The sequence below is a fragment of the Panicum virgatum genome, chromosome 4K (genome assembly GCF_016808335.1).
Source record: "Panicum virgatum strain AP13 chromosome 4K, P.virgatum_v5, whole genome shotgun sequence".
In the NCBI taxonomy this organism is placed as follows: domain Eukaryota; kingdom Viridiplantae; phylum Streptophyta; class Magnoliopsida; order Poales; family Poaceae; genus Panicum; species Panicum virgatum.
Window position 1 is genome coordinate 15,242,380 of NC_053139.1, and position 26,714 is coordinate 15,269,093.

General features: G+C 43.6%; 1 protein-coding gene across 1 annotated transcript; it reads left to right on the top strand.

Moving 5' to 3' along the window:
• The first annotated feature begins 845 nt into the window (after positions 1-845).
• Positions 846-23,838, top strand: LOC120701942 (proline-rich protein 36-like). Its single transcript, XM_039985735.1, has 2 exons — positions 846-1,054; positions 23,007-23,838. Exons 1-2 carry the CDS (start codon positions 846-848, stop codon positions 23,836-23,838), a joined length of 1,041 nt encoding a protein of 346 aa, XP_039841669.1.
• Positions 23,839-26,714: the final 2,876 nt, after the last annotated feature.

Sequence of the window (26,714 nt, forward strand, 5' to 3'; positions counted from 1 at the left end):
TCGTCCTCAACTTCAGTACGGCTGGTGGTTACGATCTTCCGCTGGGTTCCTGCATCCTGTGGAAGAGGTGGCTCTCGCGTGGACTTACCACCGCGCGTAGTCACCACACTAATGTTTTCTTTCGAGGTAACTTCCGGTTGCCCGGGCAGTTTTCTCGTGTTAACATTAGGACAAGATGAGGCTAGCCGAGCAACTTGAGTTTTTATCATTTTGTTAAAACTCGGCTATTTTTTAATAACAAAATTAAAACCCTCTAGTTGAGCGGCCATAGACTCTAAAATTTTATAATTACCTAGAAATTTCTTGCTAATGTTGTCATTAATTTGCTTCTGGCCATACACTAGGCCCTTTAATGTGGGCTGAAAATTGTTATTGAAATTCATACCTTGTTGTTGACTGAAGGGGAGGTTGGGCTTTGAGTTCCAACCCTACTGAGGACGAAATCCTGAATTGTTGGAATTGTTGGTCCCAACAAAGTTCACATCCTCCTGAGTTAACGGGCAAACATTGCTCGAGTGCCCAGTCTCGCCACATGTTTCACATGTCATTCGAGACTCCATGATTTGGTTGACCTCCTAGTGCGGAGATACCAGCTTTTTCATGAGAAGGTCCATCTTGGTGGCCAGCATATCGACACTATCAATCTGGTGAACTCCTTTGGGTCTGGCTGGCTGCCTTTCTCCTTTCCAACTCTGGTTGGAAGCAATCATGTCGCTCAGCATCTTCGCTCTTGCAACATCAAGAGAGAGGAAAGAACCACCCGCTGCTGCATCAACGTGGTCCTGAGCTTGCTGAGTCAGGCCATGGAAGAAGTTTTGAATAATCAGCCATTCCTCCATGCCATGATGTGGGCATGCTGCAATGTAATCCTGGTGATGTTCCCAGACTTTCGGGATGGTTTCATCTGGGAGTTGTTGAATTCCAGAAATCCTGTTCCAAAGGGCATTATTGGTCTTGCCTACCGGAAAGTACTTGGCCAGGAATGCATTGGAACAAGCATCCCATGTAGTGAATGCCTCCTTATTGGTGTAGAATCACGTCTTGGCCTTCCCAAGTAGAGAGAATGGGAACAGCCGAAGATGGGCATTATCCAACGTAGTACCCTTGGGGTTGATAGTACTACTTACTTCCAGGAAGTTCTGGAGGTGAGCGTTAGCATCTTCATGTCTTTCTGCAGAACGGACTTGCTTGGACCATGTTGACTAGTCCAGTCTTCAACTCAAAGCCATCATTACCGGCTTGGTCTTGGTTCAGTCCAACAGGAATGTGGTTGCTGGACGGGGCTGAGAACTGACGAAGAGTCTTCTAAGCCATGGGTGATGAAGCTGACGTGGACGTAGAACCCGAGGGCCAAGTGAGTTTCTTCTGAGGTGGGACGACTCTGCGTCTCATAATTCTACCAATTCTTTCTGGATTCGGATTGAAGTTACTTGGTAGGTCGAAATCGGTTATGCACTGCTCTGCATCAATCAAGAAGATAGAGAGAGCAAAGATAAGCCCGCTATGGTTAGCAGCGATAAAACAGTATAGTTTATCAAACTATTCAACGATATCTTGAGCCAATTGCTTCCTTAGCAATGGCGCCAGAAATGCTTGTTGGCGTTTCTTATGCCCAATAGAATATTAATTCCGCAAGCACACAGAATCACCGCTGTAGCACTTCACCTTGGAGTATCCCAGGGTATCATAATTTTCCTCAGGGAAGCACTATGGTAAAGAGGCTATCGTAAATCGTGAATTGGAATGACAACCGTACTGATTTAGTCAACCAACAAACTTGACGGGGGTAAGCCAGATAGTTAGATAAGATAATGGCTAGTCAATGACCGAGTGACACACTGGAGACTCAACACTTTAGAGAGGTAGAGCTGGGAGGACAACGAGCGAGAAAAGAAACCTGATACACTTCTGAACTATCGAGCTAGCCTCTCAAGATCAGACTTAACCTCTAACTAGCTAATGGGAACCTAGAGCTTACTTTGGCGGCCTCAAGGGAGGACTGAGAATGAGATGAGAAGGGAGTCCAATGGCAGTCGGCAACTACTGCTATGAAAACACCCGAACGTAGTGGACTACAAAGGATGGACAGGGTTGTCACCACCTGCCGCCGACCACAGCAGTACTGTCGGGTGGAACACACTTTATAGCTAACACTGAGCTGAGATACCACGTCCATACTCAGTGTTAGGATTTCTCTTGAGGCCTTCAAAAGAAATTCCCCTCAACCTAGAGAACTAACTTGAGCCCTCTAGTCCGGGCGAGAAAACCCATAAGGTAAGATCCCGATAAATGAGCAATATAACTTAGCCTAATTCTAAAGGAAAACTTACTTCCGTGCACAAGCTGAACACTCAGACTTGAGAAGATAAATAAATGTGGAAAGTAAAGCTGACTCAGATAAATAAAGAAGATAACTTATATTAATAAAGTTGAAACAAAGATACAAGAGCTATACCAGACTTCCGACGACTCCAGAATCCCGAGACAAGCTCGACTCGACTCTAACTCCCAAGCTACTAACCTACCCTAGAAAGTAAAGTAAAGAGAGAAAAGCTCCTTTGGTGTTAGTGTGTTACAAGTGATGGATGGGGGTTCTATTTATGGTGCTCCATGGTCGGTTCCTGGCTGGTAAACTAGTTGGCATTAGTGGTAAGCAACTGCGGCGGTTGTGCTTAACTTCCACATGAAGCCTGAACTTGTGACGCTGCAGAGTGGGGCTGGCCAGCCGGCTTGGGCTTGTGGCCACGTGGCCACCGCCTTCTCCTGGATGTCTCTGATCTTCTCCTGGGGTCGGTGTTAGTTGCTTAGGACCAACCCAACCACGTGCTAGGCCAGCCGGCCTGAGGGAGGCCGGTCGGCCTGGCTCTAGCTCATCTTGGCCCTCCGTTGCACCGACGTTGTCCATCCATGGTTGTGATTGTCCCAAGGTGTTGGATCACTGATTTGTGTCTGAGTTTGTGCTGAGTTGTGGGTCCTTTGATCCATGTCAAGGCCTTTTGGTTCATTCGATCAAACCAACCTTCAATCCATGGTTTAGAGGCAATGTTGACATGTCATTGTGCCCCTAGATCGAAGACATGACCACGTATGTGGGGGTGCCAGGCCGACCGGCCTAGGATAGGCTGGTCAGCCTAGGTTTTTACCCAATTTCCTTAAATTTTAGGACAAGTTCTCCTGAAATCAAAATTGATCCAAAACTTGTAGAACTCGTTAGAAATAAACAAAATATTAATGGAACAAAGTGTAAAGCTCATTTTATTCCCGAGAAGTTGACGGTCAAAATGCTAGATAATGGCCGTAAACACCCGGCCTTGTCCTAAGTCGGTTGCACCTACAGGTGGACCCTTTGATCCATGTGAGCCTGAATCTTGCGCTCTAATTGGTTGACGTATTTTGCCTTAGATCATAGTGTGCTTGTAACCTGCATTTCTGCTCAATTTCCAATATTGCATATTTTTCCAAGGCATATTGGGTTTTGGCATTATTTCAGATATAAATACGTGTAAGAAATGCAAACTCTCTTGATTTTCTGATCAAACTGACGCTTGGAAACGGTCTTTAGCAAGCGTCAATAAGATCCCCCAAGCTGTCCTTTGCTCATCCCGAGCAAAGCAGGACAAATCAGGTTGTTGATCAGAAAATCACTCTGAATCTTACCTCCTCATTGTCTCGTAACCCACAACAGAGTTATCCTCCTAGAAATATGAATAAGTTGGTTTACTTACTTTTGCCTTTATTCCTTACTCATCTATGGGGCTTGTAGCTTCTCCTCGTTTTGGGCTGTTGAGAGTTAGAACAGTGCATAGAACAATACTCACCCATTCATAGATCAACAATCCATCTGGAGATTTTTGTTTTAAGTTTTTGAAATCAAGACTAAGTTCCTCGAATGATTCCCTCGCTCAATGTGTATAGAATCTTACCAGGGCATTTCCTTCCTATTTGCTTCCTACTAAAGATTAAGCTTTTGTGGGGCTCATGGTAGGGTAAGAATAAGGCATACTTGCATTTCATATATTGTAAAGTCAAAGAGCAGATTCATGGAGAAACAAGTCATTGTGGCAGTCCCGCCTAAATTAATCCGTCTTAAGTGCTCTAACCATAACCGAAACGGTAACTAGGGTTAACACGCACTTAAAATAGAGTAATCCGGCAGTGCTATCGAGTAAAATCCCGATTAAACCAGTTGAAACAGGATCGACAAAGCAGTCCAGAGAATGTAACATTCCACAAATTTTACAGTATAGAGTATGAAAACTGATTGTTATTATTACAAACCGAGTTTGAATTTATAAAAGTACACTAGAGTTCAAGTTTGACGAAAACCGAACGATAGTCTAGTGTCGAAACCAGACGTCGTGATGAAGGCCGTACATGACGTCAACCGTAACCTCCGATGTACCACCTAAAAAACAAAGCCACAAGCAAGGCTGAGTATACTAATACTCAGCAAGGCTTACCCGACTAAGGTTATACTTAGCCCTTAATCTAGACATGTAAGGCTTTTGGCTTACTCCGACGTGGCCTTCCTTGCAAGGTTCCCACGTCGGCTAGGGCAAACCCTAGACAACTAGCACGACCCTCGGCTCTCCGAGAGGTGTCCCTCTATCTTCTCTGCTCCTTGGCGTCGTCTCCCGAATTGATCTCTGCGTGAACCTTGGGGAGGGGTCTTTAAATAGCCTCAGGGAACCCTCGGTCAAAGGGAGGTCGAACCAACCTAAAAAAGGGCTGGGCCGGCCTGGCTCTTTCCTTCGCCGGCTCGTGTTCATCTTTCTCCCTAAGTCTCCTGGAATCTTCTAGAGTTTATGTCTTTCACGATTGCACCCCATTAGACGTCGTTATCTTCGAGATTTCTTCGAGGAGAAGGATAGGATGGAAAATCCTTCCTTAAATATCTCTTTGCTTTGCTTAGCTCCGAAGTATCTTGATCTTATCTTGTGGGCTTTGTCTTTTGGGCTTCATTGGAGGGTGGATGTGCATGAACGGGCCTCTAATCATCATGGCCTTCGATCCATTGTTCGTGCTTTGGCCTTTGTCTTTCTTCGTGTCATCGCGTGATCGTGGGCCTCGCCATTTCATGCTCCAAAATTGGTCAAAAACCTGCAAAAACGAAGTACCTCCAAAATATATGTGCAAATGCAAAAACGACCAATAATTGGGCCGAGGTTAAGATGGTTAGTGATTCTGATATTAAATTCATGCCATTATCAAAGTTAAACAGGGGATAAAATGGATACTTAAGGAGCGCCAACATTCCCCCCATGCTTAAACCTTGCTCGTCCTCGACTAAGTCTTTGATAAAAAATCAGCGCTGCCTTTCAGTGTCCAATCCCTGCACTTGATCATACATGAGAAAACACAATGCTCCCAAAAAAAATATTTTGCAGTTAATAGTTCAAGTTGTAACCAGCTTTTTCAATGTGGAAGGTAGATACAAGTTAAATGCTTCCCCACAATTATTAAGCACATGCTCTCAAAATTAAACAAGTCTCAGAATTAAGAAAGTAAGTTCCATAAGTAATGCTAAACCAAGATCAATAATTCAAACCTTATTGCAATTTGCTCTTGGAAACTCTCAGCTCATCTTGTCTCTCAATCTTGCTAGAACTCTCTCCTTTCTTTCTCTCATATATATGTGTGAGGCTTTATCTGGAGCTCTGGAAAGGTTAGTCCTAACAAAAGATATTATAGTCAAGATATTATCAAAACAAGAAATACTTCTTATGGATTTACCGAGACTCGTCAAAAAGACCATTGGAAAATAATTTCTTTGTGGAGAGGGAGAGAATGGAACACACACTTTAGATGGTGGACATGTGCAAATGGCAACGGTTGATCCCAAGGCACGACTAAAGTCCTTGTTATCGGATTGCACATGGTTGGAATAATTGAGTATAGAATAATCTTCAAAGTACCTGGAGTTTAATGAAGCTAAAGGAACCGGGGAGCTTTTCATGATCATTCATTTCATTTTTTTTTCTTTTTCTTTTCTCTCTTCCTCTTTTTTTTTCTTTCTTTTTGCTCCTCAGAACCATTGGCAACACAATGCACTTACTCCACCTCCCCCCATGCTTGAACGTTTGCTTGTCCTCAAGCAATGAAGTGATAATAACTTGATGGAGTGAGTGCACAAAACCTTTATCAATTCTCTGGACTTAACTTTGGAATTCAAGGGAGCATCTCCCTATGAAAGATTGAAGCCAACAGAGGAGGAAAAGGGGCAGGCCGGCCGGCCTAGGGGTGTTGGGCCGGCCGGCCTACTGCCTGTAGGCCTCCACTTCTTTGGATTTTTCTTCTGCGAACTCTTTGATGCTTCCCAAGCTTATGTTTTACTGAATTTTGCTCTTGATTCCACTGTTTTGCCGTCGAAATAAATATATACTCAATATATAGGTTGTGGTTAAGGAGGTGTTTCACAAAAATATGTTTTTGGTTAAGTGTGGATATCCAACAAGTTTTGCGATGTTCCCAGTATAGAAACTCACAATGCATTGATAGAATGGCTAACAAAAGAGAGATACGCAAAAATACGGAATGATCAGCTTCTTAGTCTCGTACCAAAGAAGATAAATCCTGAATTAATTCACCTGAAAATAATTCTTGCTCTAAGGTTTGTTATGATATATCATTTAGCCTTGTAGAAGGGTAGAGCAATTGCAAAAGGTATCATTGACAAGGTTAGCTCAAAATTAAATCCAAATTAAATTTTCCTTGACAAGCTTAAGTTGAGAGCAAGAATAAAAGATATGGGTCTTAATTTATCATAACCTCCACAATTGAATTAGCCGGCATTTAATTAATTTTCAGATCATGTTAGAGAGAGCATTAGTTTAATCATGCATAAACCAAGCACAAGAAAGTAGACAAAGCGGCAACGATCATCATATTTTAACATGGCACAAACTTTCTATCATCATTACTAACCGTAACATTAAAGCGTGGGTGATGCATTTATTTATCATGGTGATGAAAACAAAAGAAAACAATTTGCACACATGCTGAAAAATAAAAACAGAAAATTGCTACGCACACACAAGCTTTCACACATGCTGAAAATAAATGAAAAGAAATAGAAAAATTCAAACCACACGTGCGAGCATTTTATTCATGGTCTTGCCGTCGATCACTCTCCTTGATTGGCTCTTGCGTTGTATCCTTGGTCATAATACTGCTGAAATGCTCCTCCATTAAATTGTTTCGGTGGCGCCAGGCCTAGAAGTCCCATTTGATATGCAATTCCCGCAGTTCCATCTTCTAGTTGGGTTGTATGCCTCCGGATGGCGTCTATATCTTCCATGTTTCTTCTCGCATAGGCACCCATGATTCTCATTCCTTGTTCCGGTTGAGGGAGGTCAAAATATTGTGCTCCAAATGACGGGTCGGGCATCTCTCCTTGATATGACGAGGGTGGGTAGCTGTAGTTGCTAAACGGTGGGGGCGCCGCCGCAGCATGCCCGCATGCTTGTTCTTGGCTTCCTTCCCATTGACTCATCCATCCTTGCGGGTATCCTTGTCCACTTGATGCACTTTGAAATTCATTCCTCTAATAAGCGGAACTTGGCGGTGGAAGGTTTACTTCCAAGTCTTCTTGTTGTGCCGATGCCGATGTTCCTTCAATTAACCTTTCTCTTTTTGATTTCTTCACCTTTTTTCCAATATTTTCAACTCGCCAATCAGTCCTCCCTCTTGCAAATAATTTCAGTCTTTGATCGGGGAGGGAAATATCCATCTCAGAAATAGTGAATCGCTTCTTTTCATCCCCTCCGATATAATGGCCTTGCGTCAAATGTTCAATCCCAATATCTCTTCCCGGGACATAATATTTTTGGATCACTCGTAACCTCGGATTCATGGCTCGGGCTATCATTGTGAGATAACACCCCGAACCAACTTCTCCCGTACCGGATGATGCTTCACAAATCCACCTTTCAACCATGATGTAGGTGGGATCAATCACTTGTTTCTTCACCAATGCAGCATACATCCAATTTAATTCTTGGTCGGTGACCTTCGATTCTCTCATCCTCCCGAGAATTCTCTTGCTCAACCAAGAGTGGAATATTTGGAGGGTCACATTACTTATATTTTTCCTTTGGCGGTTGACGTCTTTTGCTATTTTTGTCCAAAATTCATCAAGCTCTCCATCTTCAACTTGCACCATTTCATATGCATTACTTTTGAATCCGAGCAAACTTCCTATTTCTCCATAGGTGATTACTTTCTCTTCATTCTTGAGCCAAAATTTTAGACATGGAACTTCTTCATCATCCACCACTTCCGTTGATTTTTCTAATGTCATGAACATCTCAAGAGCCACTTCTTCTTGCATATCTACCGTGACACCGTCGGAAAATAACTTCCAACCGATGTTCTCCAAGAGCTCATAGATGTCATGATGAAATCCCAGCTTCACCAATGCTTCATCATCAAAATCATAATTTTCTCGTAGTCTTCCCTTCATGAACTTGAGCCTTTCTTCTTCTTCCTTCGACAAGATAATAAACCCATATTTTGAATTCTTGGGATTGTATGGTGGTGGTGTGGATGACCTTTGTCGAACGCCATGGAGGAGGTGGCATCCCTTCGGTGAATCGCATGGAGGAGCTTCTCGGGTCTCTCATCCCACCAAGGAGCAGCATGTCGCTCCTCGGTGCAGGGTTGTCTTCCTCCATGCTTCGCGGAGACTCGGAGACCGAGTGCCTCCGCGAAGAACTTGCCGATGCGTCGGATGTTGATGAACGCGTCCTTATCCTCCCGGCGATGAACTTCATGAGGCCACTCATGGTGACTCCTTGATGCACACACTCAAAAACAAACACACCGGGGTTTTCTTGCCGGCGGGAGAACAATATATCCAAGAGTGGAACAAACTAGGAATTGTGGTGAATTTTTTGAGATTTTTGGAGTAGATTTTGGTGGACGAATTTTTTATGGCCCCAACTGATGTTTTTGGGCGAGGAACTTGAAGAACATAAGTAAGGAACTGAGTGAGGAGTATACCTGCCAAAGGGGAGCACCAGAGGGGTTAAATAGGGGCCAGACCGGCCGGCCTAGGGGATTCCTGGCTCCTCTCCACTTCAATTTTCTCTGGTGGCTTCCTGGTGCAATTATTCGCTTCTGTCCAGTACATCTTGCATGCTTTGCACCGTCCAAATCCTGTGAACCACTCCTTCTTTGCCTTTGATGTCCACTTGCAACATTATTTCTCCACTTTGTGTCATTCACCTTGTCCCATGCTTAATCATTCATCACATGGTGCCATCTTTGCTGAAAATCACATGTCCTTCCCATGCATGGCTGCTCCCTCCTTTGAATTATTTGCATGTGGTGGTAGGTAGAGAGCACAACTCTTTCCCGTGAACTCACTTTGATCAATGGATGTTAATCAAGCACATAAACCCTTTCCAAATCATGCTTAGATATTTAATCCTCCTCTAACTTCAAAATTTCAGAATTGACTCAAAGCATGCAATGAGTTTAAATGAATAATTAGAGGGGAATTGAAACATCTTTACATTTGTAAGTCGAAAAATATTTCCCGACTACATTAATTTTGATTGCACCAGAACCGTTCACTTTCATGAATTGATAGCGAACAATCTCGAATTCAACCGTGGGTCTTGGGTTTAGGTTCTAATTTTTGCCAAAATGAGGGAGAGAATTTTGAAAAAGAGAGTAATTAAGGTTAGAAAAATTCTAGTCCTATGGTAATGAAACTGAAAATTCTCTCTATGTTTGTGCGAACCTACGCATCAAGAATTTAAGTAATATAAACATAGCGCGGCTCTACACATGCGTTTTATCTCAACTTGGTCCGGCCGTCATGGACAGGACGGTCGCCAAAAATAGGTATTGAATTTTGGATGTGGCTTTCTCAAGAAGAGGCAAATAAATCATAGGATGGCTCATGTCATTGGTTTAAAATAAGAAACATCATTGAAATGACCGAGCGAATAAAATCCAAATCGAATTGTTCGACCGAACGACCAATTGTTCAAAAGTGTATCATGTTCTTGCGTAGAAAAATTCTCGACTCACTTACCCAAACTTTTGGCAGGTTGTCCTCCCGGCAGCTTATTCTTGACTCGACGAACGGGTTGCCTCCCACAAAGCGCTTCGTTTATAGTTTATAGCTAGACTTTCTTCTTCTTCACTTCCGACCAACGCTCGGTGATTGTTGACGCTCCTTAGCGCCCCCGATTTATATACCGCAGGCGCACGGTTTCGTGTAGCTTTTCCCTCAGAGTATTCCCCCAAGGTTTATCAATCCACGGAACCAAAGAGACAAGAAACAATCTACTAGCATAGAGATTCATTTATGTGAGATGGTGAAAACGAATCTAATCTACTTAAAACACGACAAACACCGAAGGTAGCAAGAGAAAGTTAGAGATAACCAATCTAGATCACCTAGATCATGCATATGTTGTAGTTCCAGCTAGATAAAGTGAAGTAAGATAGATGTGAATCTCAATGAAAAGCCTCTTTAACCCCAAAATCTCCAATCCGATCACTCGATACCCAACCTACTCTGTGGAGACGGCCTGTCACGACGCCCCCCTTTTCAACGGGATACCCTAAAGCAAGTCGAACTCACTTTGGTAGTTCCGCCATGAACCTCTAGCCACCATGACTACAAGATCATGCTAAGTGATCTATCTCGATAATAGATCTAAGATGAAGCGAACCCGAAGAAAAGAACGAAATCGAAAGAGGAGAACATGGTCGCTAAACATTCGGAAACACAAATAACTTCACCATGAATGATAGTACATCACAAGATCACAACCGGGGCCCTACCTTGATCTTGATGATCCTAGCTCCAGAACTCCGACGTGGTCTTCCTTGCAAGGTTCCCACGTCGGCTAGGGCAAACCCTAGACAACTAGCACGACCCTCGGCTCTCCGAGAGGTGTCCCTCTATCTTCTCTACTCCTTGGCGTCATCTCCCGAATTTCTCTCTGTGTGAACCTTGGGGAGGGGTCTTTAAATAGCCTCAGGGAACCCTCGGTCAAAGGGGAGGTCGAACCGACCTAAAAAAGGTCTGGGCCGGCCGGCCCAATGAGCCTAGGCCGGCCGGCCTGGGTCTTTCCTTCGCCGGCTGGTGCTCAACTTTCTCCCCAAGTCTCCTGGAATCTTCTAGAATTTATGTCTTTCACGATTGCACCCCTCTAGACGTCGTTATCTTCGAGATTTCTTCGAGAAGAAGGATAGGATGGAAAATCCTTCCTTAAATATCTCTTTTCTTTGCTTAGCCCCGAAGCATCTCAATCTTATCTTGTGGGCTTTGTCTTTTGGGCTTCATTGGAGGGTGGATGTGCATGAATGGGCCTCTAATCATCATGGCCTTCGATCCTTTGTTCAGGCTTTGGCCTTCGTCATTCTTCGTGTCATCGCGTGATCGTGGGCCTCGCCATTTCATGCTCCAAAATTGGTCAAAAACCTGCAAAAACGAAGTACCTCCAAAATATATGTGCAAACGTGAAAACGACCAATAATTGGGCCGAGGTTAGGATGGTTAGTGATTTTGATATTAAATTCATGCCATTATCAAAGTTAAACAGGGGATAAAATGGATACTTAAGGAGCGCCAACATTCCCCCCATGCTTAAACCTTGCTCGTCCTCAAGTAAGTCTTTGATAAAAATCAGCACTGCCTTTCAGTGTCCAATCCCTGCACTTGATCATACACGAGAAAACACAATGCTCCCAAAAAATATTTTGTATTTATTAGTTCAAGTTGTACCCAGCTTTTTCAATGTGGAAGGTAGATACAAGTTAAATGCTTCCCCACAATTATTAAGCACATTCTCTCAAAATTAAATAAGTCTCAGAATTAAGAAAGTAAGTTCCATAAGTAATGCTAAACCAAGATCAATAATTCAAACCTCATTGCAATTTGCTCATGGAAACTCTCAGCTCATCTTGTCTCTCAAACTTGCTAGAACTCTCTCCTTTCTTTCTCTCATATGTATGTGTGAGGCTTTATCTGGAGCTCTGGAAAGGTTAGTCCTAACAAAAGATATTATAATCAAGATATTATCAAAACAAGAAATACTTCTTATGGATTTACCGAGACTCGTCAAAACGACCATTGGAAAATAATTTCTTTGTGGAGAGGGAGAGAATGGAACACACCCTTTAGATGGTGGACATGTGCAAATGGCAACGGTTGATCCCAAGGCACGACTGAAGTCCTTGTTATCAGATTGCACATGGTTGGAATAATTGAGTATAGAATAACCTTCAAAGTACCTGGAGTTTAATGAAGCAAACGGAACCGAGGAGCTTTTAATCATTATTTATTTTTTTCTTTTCTCTCTTCCTCTTTTTTTTATTTCTTTCTTTTTGCTCCTCAGAACCACTGGCAACACAATGCACTTACTCCACCTCCCCCCCATGCTTGAACGTTTGCTTGTCCTCAAGCAATGAAGTGATGATAACTTGATGGAGTGAGTGCACAAAACTTCTATCAATTCTCTGGACATAACTTTGGAATTCAAGGGAGCATCTCCTCGTGAAAGATTGAAGCCAACAAAGGAGGAAAAGGGGCAAGCCGGCCGGCCTAGGGGTGTTGAGCCGGCCGGCCTACTGCCTGTAGGCCTCCACTTCTTCGGATTTTTCTTCTGCGAATTCTTTGATGCTTTCCAAGCTTATGTTTTACTGAATTTTGCTCTTGATTCCACTGTTTTGCCGTCGAAACAAATATATACTCAATATATAGGTTGTGGTCAAGGAGGTGTTTCACAAAAAGATGTTTTTGGTTAGGGGTGGATATCCAGCGAAGTTTGCGATGTTCCCGGTATAGAAACTCACAATGCATGGATAGAATGGCTAGCAAAAGAGAGATACGCAAAAATACGGAATGGTCAGCTTCTTAGTCTCGTACCAAAGAAGATAAATCCTGAATTAATTCACTTGGAAATAATTCTTGCTCTATGGTTTTTTATGATATATCATTTAGCTCGTAGAAGGGTAGAGCAATTGCAAAAGGTATCATTGACAAGGTTAGCTCAAAATTAAATCCAAATTAATTTTTCCTTGACAAGCTTAAGTAAGAGAGCAAGAGTAAAAGATATGGGTCTTAATTTATCATAACCTCCACAATTGAATTAGCCGGCATTTAATTAATTTTCAGATCATGTTAAAGAGAGCATTAGTTTAATCATGCATAGACCAAGCACAAGAAAGTAGACAAAGCGGCAACAATCATCATATTTTAACATGGCACAAACTTTCTATCATCATTACTAACCATAACATTAAAGTGTGGGTGATGCATTTATTTATCATGGTGATGAAGACAAAAGAAAACAAATTGCACACATGCTGAAATAAATAAAACAGAAAAATTGCTACGCACACACAAGCTTGCACACATGCTGAAAATAAATGAAAAGAAATAGAAAATCCAAACCACACGTGCGAGCATTTTATTCATGGTCATGCCGTCGATCAATCACTTTGATTGGCTCTTGCGTTGTATCCTTGATCATAATACTGCTGAAATGCTCCTCCATTAAATTGTTCCGGTGGCGCCAGGCCTAGAAGTCCCATTTGATATGCAATTCCTGCAGTTCCATCTTCTAGTTGGGTTGTATGCCTTCGGATGACATCTATATCTTCCTTGTTTCTTCTCGCATAAGCACCCATAATTCTCATTCCTTGTTCTGGTTGAGGGAGGTCAAAATATTGTGCTCCAAATGACGGTTCGGGCATCTCTCCTTGGTATGACGAGGGTGGGTAGCCGTAGTTGCTAAATGGTGGGGGTGCCGCCGCAGCGTGCCCCCATGCTTGTTCTTGGCTTCCTTCCCATTGACTCGTCCATCCTTGCGGGTATCCCTGTCCACTTCATGCACTTTGAAATTCATTTCTCCAATAAGCAGAACTTGGCGGTGGAAGATTTACTTCCAAGTCTTCTTGATGTGCCGATGCCGATGTCCCTTCAATTAACCTTCCTCTTTTTGATTTCTTCACCTTTTTTCCAATATTTTCAACTCGCCAATCATTCCTCCCTCTTGCAAATAATTTCAGCCTTTGATCGGGGAGGGAAATATCCATCTCAGAAATAGTAAATCCCTTCTTTTCATCTCCTCCAATATAATGGCCTTGCCTCAAATGATCAATCCCAATATCTCTTCCCGGGACATAAAATTTTTGGATCACTCGTAACCTCGGATTCATTGCTCGGGCTATCATTGTGAGATAACATCCCGAACCAACTTCTCCTGTGCCGGATGATGCTTCACAAAGCCACCTTTCAACCATGATGTTGGTGGGATTAATTACTTGCTTCTTCACCAATGCAGCATACATCCAATTTAATTCTTGGTCGGCGACCTTCGATTCTCTCATCCTCCCGAGAATTCTTTTGCTCAACCAAGAGTGGAATATTTGGAGGGTAATATTACTTATATTCTTTCTTTGGCGGTTGACATCTTTTGCTATTTTTATCCAAAATTCATCAAGCTCTCCATCTTCAACTGGCACCATTTCATATGCATTATTTTTGAATCCGAGCAAGCTTCCTATTTCACCTTAGGTGATTACTTTCTCTTCATTCTTGAGCCTAAATTTCAGACATGAAACTTCTTCACCATCCACCACTTCCGTTGATTTTTCTAATGTCATGAACATCTCAAGAGCCACTTCTTCTTGCATATCAACCGTGACACCGTCGGAAAATAGCTTCCAACCGATGTTCTCCAATAGCTCATAGATGTCATGATGAAATCCCAGCTTCACCAATGCTTCATCATCAAAATCATAATTTGCTCGTAGTCTTCCCTTCATGAACTTGAGCCTTTCTTCTTCTTCCTTCGACAAGATAATAAACCCATATTCTAAATTCTTGGGCTTGTATGGTGGTGGTGCGGATGACCTTGTCGAACGCCGTGGAGGAGGTGGCATCCCTTCGGTGAATCTCATGGAGGAGCTTCTCGGGACTCTCATCCCACCAAGGAGCAACATGTCACTCCTCGGTGCGGGGTTGTCTTCCTCCATGCTCCGCGGAGACTCGGAGACCGAGTGCCTCCACGAAGAACTTGCCGATGCATCGGGTGTTGATGAACGTGTCCTTCTCCTCCCAGCGATGAACTTCATGAGGCCACTCATGGTGACTCCTTGCTGCACACACTCAAAAACAAACACACCGGGGGTTTCTTGCCGGCGGGAGAACAATATATCGAAGAGTGGAACAAACTAGGAATTGTGGTGAATTTTCTGAGATTTTTGGAGTAGATTTTGGTGGACGAATTTTTCAGGGCTCTAACTGTTGTTTCTGGGCAAAGAACTTGAAGAACATAAGCAAGGAAATGAGTGAGGAGCATACCTGCCAAAGGGGAGCACCAGAGGGCATAAATAGGGGCCAGGCCGGCCGGCCTAGGGCCTTGGGGCCGGCCGGCCTAGGGTGTTTTTCCCTCTTCTCCACTTCAATTTTCTCTGATGGATTCCTGGTGCAATTATTTGCTTCTGTCCAGTACATCTTGTATGCTTTGCACCGTCCAAATCATGTGAACCACTCCTTTGCCTTTGATGTCCACTTGCAACATTATTTCTCCACTTTGTGTCATTCACCTTGTCCCATGCTTAATCATTCATCACATGGTGCCATCTTTGCTGAAAATCACTTGTCCTTCCCATGCATGGCTGCCCCCTCCTTTGAATCATTTGCATGTGGTGGTAGGTAGAGAGCACAACTCTTTCCCATGAACTCACTTTGATCAATGGATGTTAATCAAACACATAAACCCTTTCCAAATGATGCTTAGATGTTTAATCCTCCTCTAACTTCGAAATTTCAGAATTGACTCAAAGCATGCAATGAGTTTAAATGAATAATTAGAGGGGAATTGAAACATCTTTACATTTGTAAGTCGAAAAATATTTCCCGACTACATTAATTTTGGTTGCACCGGAACCGTTCACTTTCATGAATCGATAGCGAACAATCTCGAATTCAACCGTGGGTCTTGGGTTTAGGTTCTAATTTTTGCCAAAGTGAGAGAGAATTTTGAAAAAGAGAATAATTAATATTAGGAAAATTCTAGTCCTATGGTAATGAAACTGAAAATTCTCTCTATGTTTGTGTGAACCTACGCATCAAGAATTTAAGTAACATAGCGTGGCTCTACTCGTGTGTTTTAACTCAACTTGGTTCGGCCGTCATGGAGAGGACGGTCGCCAAAAATAGGTATAGAATTTCGGATGTGGCTTTCTCAAGAAGAGGCAAATATATCTTAGGATGGCTCATGTCATTGGTTTAAAATAAGAAATAACATTGGAATGACCGAGCGAATAAAATCCAAATTGAATTGTTCCACCGAACGACCAATTGTTCAAAAGTATATCATGTCCTTGCGTAGCAAAATTCTCAACTCACTTACCTAAACTTTTCACGGGTTGTCCTCCCGGCAGCTTATTCTTGACTCGACGAACGGGTTGAACTCCCGGCAGCTTTATTCTTGACTCGACGAATGGGTTGCCTCCCGCAAAGCGCTTCGTTTATAGTCTATAGCTAGACTTTCTTCTTATTCACTTTAGACCAACGCTCGATGATGGCGCTGCAGTCTTGGGTACCCACTTCCGCACAATCCTTGGTGCAGGTTTGTCTTCTACGTTAGTCGTCTTTTTGGTCTTCACAGGCGGGCTTTTAGCTTTCTTCTTGACGGGTGCGACGATCTTCTTTGTCGCGATGGACGCGATGACTTTTATCTCCTTCTTCGCTTCCTTCTTGTTCGGCTCCTCTTCTTTCTTTGGCTTCTCCTCTGTGACACGGCGGTGAGGCGGAACATATTTAACATTGATCATGTTGCATACCTCGAGGCGTGGACAAAACTTGAATTCGCTTGTGGTGCCATTGATGTCGAACTTTATCTCCCCCTTGCCAACGTCGATGTTTGCCCTTGCGGTCTTGAGGAAAGGCCTCCCAAGTATGAGAGGTGCCTTGCTCCCTTCTCCCATATCGAGAATCACAAAGTCAACGGGGATTAAGTGTTCTCCAATCTTCACGGGCACGTCTTCGACGATTCCCAAAGGATAGCGAACGGAATTGTCCGCTAACTCTAGGCACATGGCGGTGGGATCCGGCTCCGGTAAGCGTAGCTTCTCGAACACATTCTTTGGCATGACGCTCACACTTGCACCGAGATCACAAAGTGCTCTTTTGAACATAAGAGATCCAATGGAACACGGGATGGTAGGACATCCAGGGTCCCTCTTCTTTTCTGGAGCTTCATTAGCGATTGCCGCGCTGCATTCCTCAGTTAGCTTGACAGTGCTTGGCGGTATCTCGCGCTTGTTTCCCATGATGTCTTTGAAGTAGCGAGAATACATCGGAACTTGTAGAGCATCCAAGAGCGGCATATTGATGCTCAACCTGCGTACCATCTCAACAAATTTGTTGAATTGCTCATCTTCGTGTTTACCTTTGCGGTATCGTGGCCTTGGCGGTAGAATCTTGGTGTCTATATCATCTAGCTCAAACTCCGGCTCTTCGGTGACTATCTCTGGCATAGGAGTAGGTGCCTTCTCCTTGATGATGGTCTCCACTTCAACTCTTGGCTTAGGCTTCCTTGCTCCCGCTGCATGTTCGGGTTCTTCGGTCTCCTTTCCCGAGCGAGTTTGAATTGCCTTAGCCGTCTCCGGACTTTGAGGTTGCCCGGGCAATTTTCCTTCCTTGCTAGATAGGCGTCCGGCGAGCTGGGCTACTTGTGTTTCTAGCATCTTCATCATGTTGAGTACATGAAGATTAGAGCTCCCGACCTCCGTCACCTTGCCATCAATGTTCTCCAAGATCTTATCCATAGCCTTGAACTTGGTGACGGTGTCCTTGTTGATCTTGCCTTGCTCCTCCATAAACTCCTTCAATTGTATACGAAGAGGCACCGAGTTTTGAATGGAAGAGCTTGCATTAAATTGGGGTCTACCTTGCCCGTAGCGGAAGTTGGTCGGCGGAATCCATTCTCCCTTCTTCATGTAATCGAGCATCTTGGCTTCCTCCGGGCAATTCTTTTGCACATGGCCGTACTCTCCACATTCTTCACATGTAGACCTTGCTTCGGCCGCCTTCAAATTGATAGCTTGGGCTTCTCTCTTTTCCACTTCCATCATCTCCAACCTTCTCATGAGCGAGTCGATCTTCCCTTCTAGCACTTCTTCGCGTTCCACTTGTAATACACTCTTCGCGGCGCCCATGGCTTGGAGTGGTTGCAGGCGCCCCGATGATGCCCATGCGTCATTGTCCGCCACCTTCTTGAATAGTTTGAAAACTTGAGTAGGCGTGAGTTCAATGATAGAGCCTCCGGCCGATGCGTCAATGATCCCCCTTGATGCAGTAGTGAGGCCTTGATAGAACTTCTGGACCACATCCTCCCTTGAGAACTTGTGATGAGGTACGGCGCGGATGTAGTCGTTGAAGCGCTCATAGGCTTCGGCAATAGTCTCTGTCGGGGCTTACGCGAATGTTGCAATCTTGTTGCGCAGAATCTGGGTCTTACCCGGTGAGTAGAACTCCGTCATGAATTCTTTCATCAAGGACTCCCAATTTTGCACCGTGTGCGGTGGTAGAGAATGAAACCATTGCAGCGCTCTCCCAAGTAGAGAGAAAGGAAATAGCCTCGCTCTTATTTGATCTTGAGTCATCCCTTGCATGTTGAAGGTGCGGCATAGTTAGAGGAACGCTTGAAGATGTAGATTAGCGTCTTCTTTTCCAGTGAAGGGCGAGCTTTGCACCATCCTTATGATTGAAGTCTTGATCTCGAACGGAACTCTGATGTTGTCGAGATTTTGGATCGGCAAGTCCCGAACGTCCGGAGTGCATAGCTCTCCGATCGTACGCTCCGGCTCCGGTAGCGCCATCCCTTGGTGAAGTGACGCCTCCTTTGGACTTGTTGGTGGAGTTGCTTGAGGTGAAGACGATGAACCGCCGGCTTCAACTTTTGGATCTACTAGTTCCGGCTTCTTTGATCATGCTTCTCGTCTCCTTTGCCTGTAAATTTTTTCTGGATCATCCACAAAATTTTCGGGTTTGTTGGAGAGGCTCCCGTCCATCTCCTGTTAGGGGTTAGTGAAAAAGAAAAATATATACGAGATCTAAAAGATGAATGTACAAGATCTAAAAGAAAAATAAAGCAAAAATAAAGAAAACTCTAGATTAGATTGATTTTCGTGGAATAGATCTGTTTTTTTTATAGTTAGCACACACAAAAAATAAGAGATCTAAAAAAGTCAAAAAGAAAAATCAAGAAATATTTACGAATGCAAGTAAGATTGGATCTTAAATCGATGGTTCCCCGGCAATGGCGTCAGAAAAGCTTGTTGACGCTCCTTAGCACCCCCGATTTATATACCGCAAGCGCACGGTTTCGTGTAGCTTTTCCCTCAGAGTATTCCCCCAAGGTTTATCAATCCACGGAACCAAAGAGACAAGAAACAATCTACTAGCATAGAGATTCCTTTATGTGAGATGGTGAAAACAAATCTAATCTACTAAAAACACGACAAACACCGAAGGTAGCAAGAGAAAGTTAGAGATAACCAATCTAGATCACCTAGATCATGCATATGTTGTAGTTCCAGCTAGATAAAGTGAAGTAAGATAGATGTGAATCTCAATGAAAAGCCTCTTTAACCCCAAAATCTCCAATCCGATCCCTCGATACCCAACCTACTCTGTGGAGACGGCCTGTCACGACGCCCCCCTTTTCAACGGGATACCCTGAAGCAAGTCGAACTCACTTTGGTAGTTCCGCCATGAACCTCTAGCCACCATGACTACAAGATCATGCTAAGTGATCTATCTCGATAATAGATCTAAGATGAAGCGAACCCAAAGAAAAGAACGAAATCAAAAGAGGAGAACATGGTCGCTAAACATTCGGAAACACAAATAACTTCACCATGAATGATAGTACATCACAAGATCACAACCGGGGCCCTACCTTGATCTTGATGATCCTAGCTCTAGAACTCCGACGTGGCCTTCCTTGCAAGGTTCCCACGTCGGCTAGGGCAAACCCTAGACAACTAGCACGACCCTCGGCTCTCCGAGAGGTGTCCCTCTATCTTCTCTGCTCCTTGGCGCCGTCTCCCGAATTGCTCTCTGCGTGAACCTTGGGGAGGGGTCTTTAAATAGCCTCAGGGAACCCTCGATCAAAGGGGAGGTCGAACCGACCTAAAAAAGGTCTGGGCCGGCCGGCCCAATGAGCCGAGGCCGGCCGGCCTGGGTCTTTCCTTCGCCGGCTGGTGCTCAACTTTCTCCCCAAGTCTCCTGGAATCTTCTAGAATTTATGTCTTTCACGATTGCACCCCTTTAGACATCGTTATCTTCGAGATTTCTTCGAGAAGAAGGATAGGATGGAAAATCCTTCCTTAAATATCTCTTTGCTTTGCTTAGCCCCGAAGCATCTCAATCTTATCTTGTGGGCTTTGTCTTTTGGGCTTCATTGGAGTGTGGATGTGCATGAACGGACCTCTAATCGTCATGGCCTTCGATCCTTTGTTCGTGCTTTGGCCTTTGTCTTTCTTCGTGTCATCGCGTGATCGTGGGCCTTGCCATTTCATGTTCCAAAATTGGTCAAAAACCTGCAAAAATGAAGTACCTCCAAAATATATGTGCAAATGCGAAAACAACCAATAATTGGGCCGAGGTTAAGATGGTTAGTGATTCTGATATTAAATTCATGCCATTATCAAAGTTAAACAGGGGATAAAATGGATACTTAAGGAGCGCCAACACATATTCATCATCATCATCATCTTTCACTTCTTACTCTATGTGGCAAAATGGTTAAGCAGTCCTAAACCGTGAGAAGCGGACGATTCGAATCGAATTTGTTAACCTGGCCAGGCGGACCTAACACACACGCATGGGGATCGACGTCTCGCTTCACCCACGCAACTTTTCGGCGAGCATCATTGTTAGTTAGAGAACAACTGCTCGGCGAGCATCTTCCTTCGGTCATGCACATCGGGATCCATCCATCCATCTTCTAGATGTGTCCACCATTCACCGTATTCTGGCTCGGCTCCAACGTCACATCCTTCACGTGATTCATCTATCGTACCTAAATGAAATGCAACAATGCATATGTATGAATGCAAAGCTCCGAGTTGTTTAGCGATTTAGGTGTTATTATTTTTCCTTCACGATAAAGTTGTAGTCCAATAAAACTCAAGTCAAGAAAACAACCATTTCATTTTCTACTCACTGGGCAGTCATTCATAGAGTAGTTTTCAGATTTACTTTACTTCATAAAATGAATTGGGATGGCGGCTTTTATTTCGGATTAACATACTTGAGGTTATTTAACTATTTAACTTCAAAAGTTAGGAATAGTTTCTGCAACTACAAAATTTACACAAGGTACTACATGAGATCAGCAACTTGCAGTAAAAATTTCAGGTAAAAACAGTGAAATATGGATACATGAAAAATACTCAAAAATAGCACATGCTAGAATAAAGATAAATTTACACAGATTAAAATACAATAGTTCTGAATCTCACATTTTTACAGAGGTGTCTACATACAATTATAAATACACTTTAATTTTACCAGAATTTTTAAAGACATAATACCGGAGTAATAAAATTGACAAATTTAATTCACATATAACAAGGCTAATTATTACATAGAGTAAAAAAGTTTTTTTGGCCCTCAAAGTTTGTATTCTAGCTTATATTTTGAAGAAAAGGCAATGGTAAAAGTTTTAGATTTTTCCAGATGAAACAACTATTTATCACAATATAGCACCATTTTTAAGGATTAAATCACAGAGCTAGCTATACAAATCTAAAAATAACTAAACTTGGGCAATGGTGTTAATATAGTATTCTAAGTACACAGAAAAATTTTCATATATGTATCCATAACAGAACATCCAGAAATAAAAAGTAAATTATTCTACTAGATCTAGCCAAGACTAGGGTTTCATCAAGTTACATGTGTTAACTGGTACTCAAATTTTTACGCAAAGCTAAGCATGGAATGAAGTAGCTACCAGCCAAAAATCACCCATAGATTATGAGTACAACTCCGAGAATAATTATAGCCTATGTAATCTAATCTTTTTCCTAGATTAAAATATAGACAAAAAATAAATATGTGAATGTAATAAAACTTGTATAACTTTTTGCAAGGATTCCAAAACATTTAGATTTGCATTTTTCTGATTTTTTTACGAATTTCTAGGCATTTTCAAAGTTTGCTGTTTTGAAGTCCATTTACATTTTTGCATTTAGCCCCCTGAAAACTTTGCTTCTTTTAACTTGGGGTCCCTGGACGGACATTGGGGAACAGAGGAGGGATTTCGGCCTGGTTTTCGGTGAGGAGAGGCACCGGCGGTGGGGGCTAGGTTAGGGGAAATGGAGAGGAGTTCGAGTCGCACCTGTAGAGGGCCTTTATGGGGGCGGGGGTGCTCGGAGGCGGCCGGTCCATGGCGAGTCAGGGGCGGCAGCGGCGCTGTACAGCGGCGGCGGCGGTGTTTCGGTGTCTTGGGGCGGCGGTGGAGGGGTCGGGGAGCTTCCTGGGTGTGACACCCTAGGTGTCTGCACAATAAAAACTGCTTTTGTTTGTTATGCTTCATGTGTGAATTGTTTGAGCAAGGGCTTAATTTAAATTTATAAGGGCCCTTGTGTAATTATGATTTTATGCAAGGTCCTTTCTGCAATTATATTGAATAGAGTGTGCAATTATTGCTTTTGTGGAGGGTGTTTTTGCAAAATTCAGTGCATTTATTACATGGCAGCAAATTTTGCTTTTAAGTCTAAATTTAAAGTGAAATTACCTTGAAATTGATTAAATTCCTAGAATTCATAATCATTTTCAATGTTTTCAAATTTAGCTCTTGAATCTTTGATCAAATAAATTTTTGCACAACATCAAAGTTGTAGATCTTGAAAAACTGAACAACTTTCATGTTGGGCACTTTTTCATTTGAGCCCTTTTTTTAAAAGTTATCATAGTTTTACAGATAGGTCCCTAAAATTTTGGAAATTGCGTTTAGGTCCCTGTCTTCTTCCCCAGCCTGCCTCTCTGCACTGTTCAGCGCCGCCGACGCGTCGCCGTGCCGCCCACCGCTCTGGGCCACCTCCCCGCGCCACATCCTTCCTGCTAGCACCCCACGCGTCGCGCGGAGCCTCCCCACCGCCCTCCTTTGCTCGCGCTGGTGCCTCCCCGCTCTGCCACGCTGCCTAGAGCCGCCGTGCGGCCGCCACCTCAACGCCGCGGTGGCGAGCCCGCTTCAGAACCCAGAGCACCGCAGCCTTCTTTTCCCCCACTCCTTTGCCCGCTCGCTGCTCCGAAAGCCCCAGAACGCTGCTGCCCCCTCCGTGGTTGCCGGCGAGCTCCGCTCGGCCGCCGCCGACCCCCTTCCACCCTCACCTGGCTCCAACCCGAGGCACCACGAGCTTCGCCTCGCTCCACTGAAGCTCCTAGGCCCGTCTTCTCCTCCCAATCGCCACCAGAGCGCCGCCGCCATCCACTTGAACGCCGGCAAGCAAGCCGCCGCCGCGAACCCACCATTTCAGGCCCGATCCGCCCCCACAGACCCCGCCATTAGCACCACACGAGTACTGCGCATCTCCCAGGCATCTCCCCCACCCCAATCCGCCGCCGCAGAACGGTCGCCGGCGAGCTGCCCAAGCCGCCGCCGCACCTCGCCGCGGGGAACCCCCAATCCGACCACCCCGAGCCCCAAGAAGACCACCTTTGGGTTTGTCTCGGCCTCTTCTTCGTTTCCCCCAACCCAGACCTCGCCGCCGGTGAGCCGAGGCGCCGGTAAAGGCCGGCCAAACCCTGCTCTGTTCTTCCCCATCGGCCAGGGGCTTGGTTGTTGAATTAGAGAAACGCCAGGGGGTTATTTGAATAGGCCTAGACTCATGTGAATAGTGCTCTAGGGACTCCTTTGTAATTTTTGCAGTGAACTTTGAAATTCCATAGAAAATCGAAGGAAATTCGCAAAATAGCAAATCTTGATGTTTTGGAATCCTTGTGTAAAGCTCTTTGCAGTAGAACCATAATATTGTAGGTGTTTGTTGCAAGTTTTTGCTGTACAAGTTGTTTTGTGTCACTAGGTAAATAATTACAAAATGTTTTATCTTTTTCTTATCTGATGATTGAAAGCTTGTCTTGCTCTGAAATTTGTTTGGTGTTTTACTCAAGTGACACTAGTATTTAAATAAAAATGTCATGATCAGTTCTCATGTATAGCTATTTATTTGATTTAATCCTTGTTTAATAGACTTTAATTATGGTAAATAGTTTGTTTTCGTAATAAATCATGAGTATTTTTCTTCGTGTTCTTCTTGAGCAGCTTAGGTTGTCCAGGAAGTTTGAGCCTCAGTTCATGAATAGAACAGGAGCTAAAAATGAATCTTGCTAATCTGATGTCTCTTTTGTTTATTTTCTCAGAATTAATTCTGTGTAGATAAAATCATGAAAAATTCACAGTAGCTATTTATTTTCTGTGTCGACCTCTTGTTAAATTTTGAGGTTCTGTTTTGTTATAGTTTACCTGTATAATTCAAGCTTGTTCTAGGTGTAGTCTGAATGAATAAATTGTTGTGATTAAATGGTTACATGTATTGGCATGATTTTTACAGGGTAGCTCAATCTGATTATTTTCTGTTTAGGGTAATTTTTGCTAAATTTATTTCTGGTTGTGCTTTGAGTTGTTTATTTATTAGAAGACCATGACTTATTTGTTATAGAAAAGCACCCCCACTTGTTTAATGAAGTTAGTAAACTTCATTTGTGCTGTTGATCATGATGCCTTATGTAGTTAGATTTGTTATTTAACTACTCTATAAACGATTGCCCATGTGTGTTTATAATATTATTCTTGCATTACATATAGATACGACTACTTTGTCGGACGGGACGTATGAGCTGATCTCGGAGTCTGACGAAGGTGATCCAGAAGTCCAGGTGAACGCCGCTGAACTAACTGAAGCCCCGAACCAAAGTTCGGAAGAGCCTAGAGCTGAAATAGTTAGCGACTACCGAGAAGGCAAGTCCCGGACATAACCCATATTTCAAATTATGATCATTTACTGTTGTTACTTACTTGTGCATTTACAGTTCTTAGGATTTGAATTGAAACCCTAGATGCATGATCCTAGGAACCTATGTACTGAAAACTAGACTTGAGTTCGACTACTTGCTAAGCTTATAGGACCGGTAAAAGTCGAGTGATTGCCTGTCACTCGCGAGCTTTATAGGAACTGCTTGTTTACTTTCTGTTATCAATATAAGGACGACGGACGGGATTGTGTTCGATATCATGACCTTATGTGAGACCCCATCTGTGTTGATGAACTTGCTAAGGTCGCGGTGTGTGGTAGCGGTGGTTAAGTTTTTGAAAGTACTAGCCACATGCCGTAAATATGGTACGCGGCAAGCCTAGTAGCCGATTGGACCGGGGAGTGGATATACCTCCCACTCTCTCTTAGGGATAGGTTTTATGTTTATGTTGCGCAACACTGCGACTTCAAGGGACAAGGGTGGACCTCGTAGAAGGGTGGACCTTGGAGCCCTGTAGTCGGGGAGAGTGGCACTATCCACAAGCCGGAAAGAAAGGTCAACGGTTGTTTGGGAACGACCCGACGGTGTTCCAGACGTGTGTGTTAGGTTTGCCTGGCCAGGTTGAATTTCGATTCAGAATCGTCCGCCTCTCACAATGAAATGAGACTGCTTGATCCCTTTGCCACACAGAGTAATAAGAGCAACAATATTATTTATCAATCTTGATGTTTGCTTAGTTTTCTACCATAATTGGATAGTAGTTGCTTACATAGAATGGTTAATCAACTAGAATCTTGAAAGCTAAAACTTGAAAGTAAGGACCTACTCTTTATTGCTTTTCAGCAAAAAGGAAAACCGGAGCCTCACTGAACTTTGCATAGTCTAGCTAAAGTGGGCTACTTATACCCGTTGACAGTTAAGTCTTGCTGAGTATTAGAATACTCAGCCTTGCTGTTGAAACCCTTTTCAGGTATGAGTATTGTGGATCAGGTCGCTAGTTTGCCTTGGCCTTGCTCTTTGCCTCCTGGCTGATCCGTAGAGTGGGATACGTCTTCGACTGGCAATGACCATGACGAGTGATACCTTGCTTGGGCTAGCTTGGTATACCTTTGCGACGTGTTGTAGCCGTTGTTGTCTCTTTCCGCTGCTTTTCAAACTCTTAAGTTAAAGTTGTGGTTTGTATAACTGTTTACAAAGTTTGGTTTTGTAATAAGTACTTTGAAACACGTTGTAATCACTACTTTGCCTATGTTGTAAACTTGTGGTTGTAATATCTCTGGACTCGCCTTCGTGCGGGGTATGCTTGTTCGATCCGAGAACCGGTGGTTGTATCGGGACGTTACCCGACAGACCAAGAATTGTTCCGTTTGAAGTGCGTTTGAGCTAGTGTTGCCTTTATGGTGATGCCCTGCGCACTTGAGCCGGGTAATTTAGGTGGTTCTGCCACAGCTGGTATCAGAGCTGCAAGCATACACCAGAGGTGTTGGAACCTTAAAAATCACAGAGCTGCACACTATAATGTTTACAGCGGGCTCTTCGGTCCAAGGGACAAGAATTGAGGCATTTTGCTATCATCGGTTAAACCGACGTAGGGCAAAATGAACTCACCGGTGCAATCACAGAGAAGGTCTGCGGGCTAGGGTTTAACACCGGATTAACCGACGTTGAAGAAAATGTATACGTCGGTGCA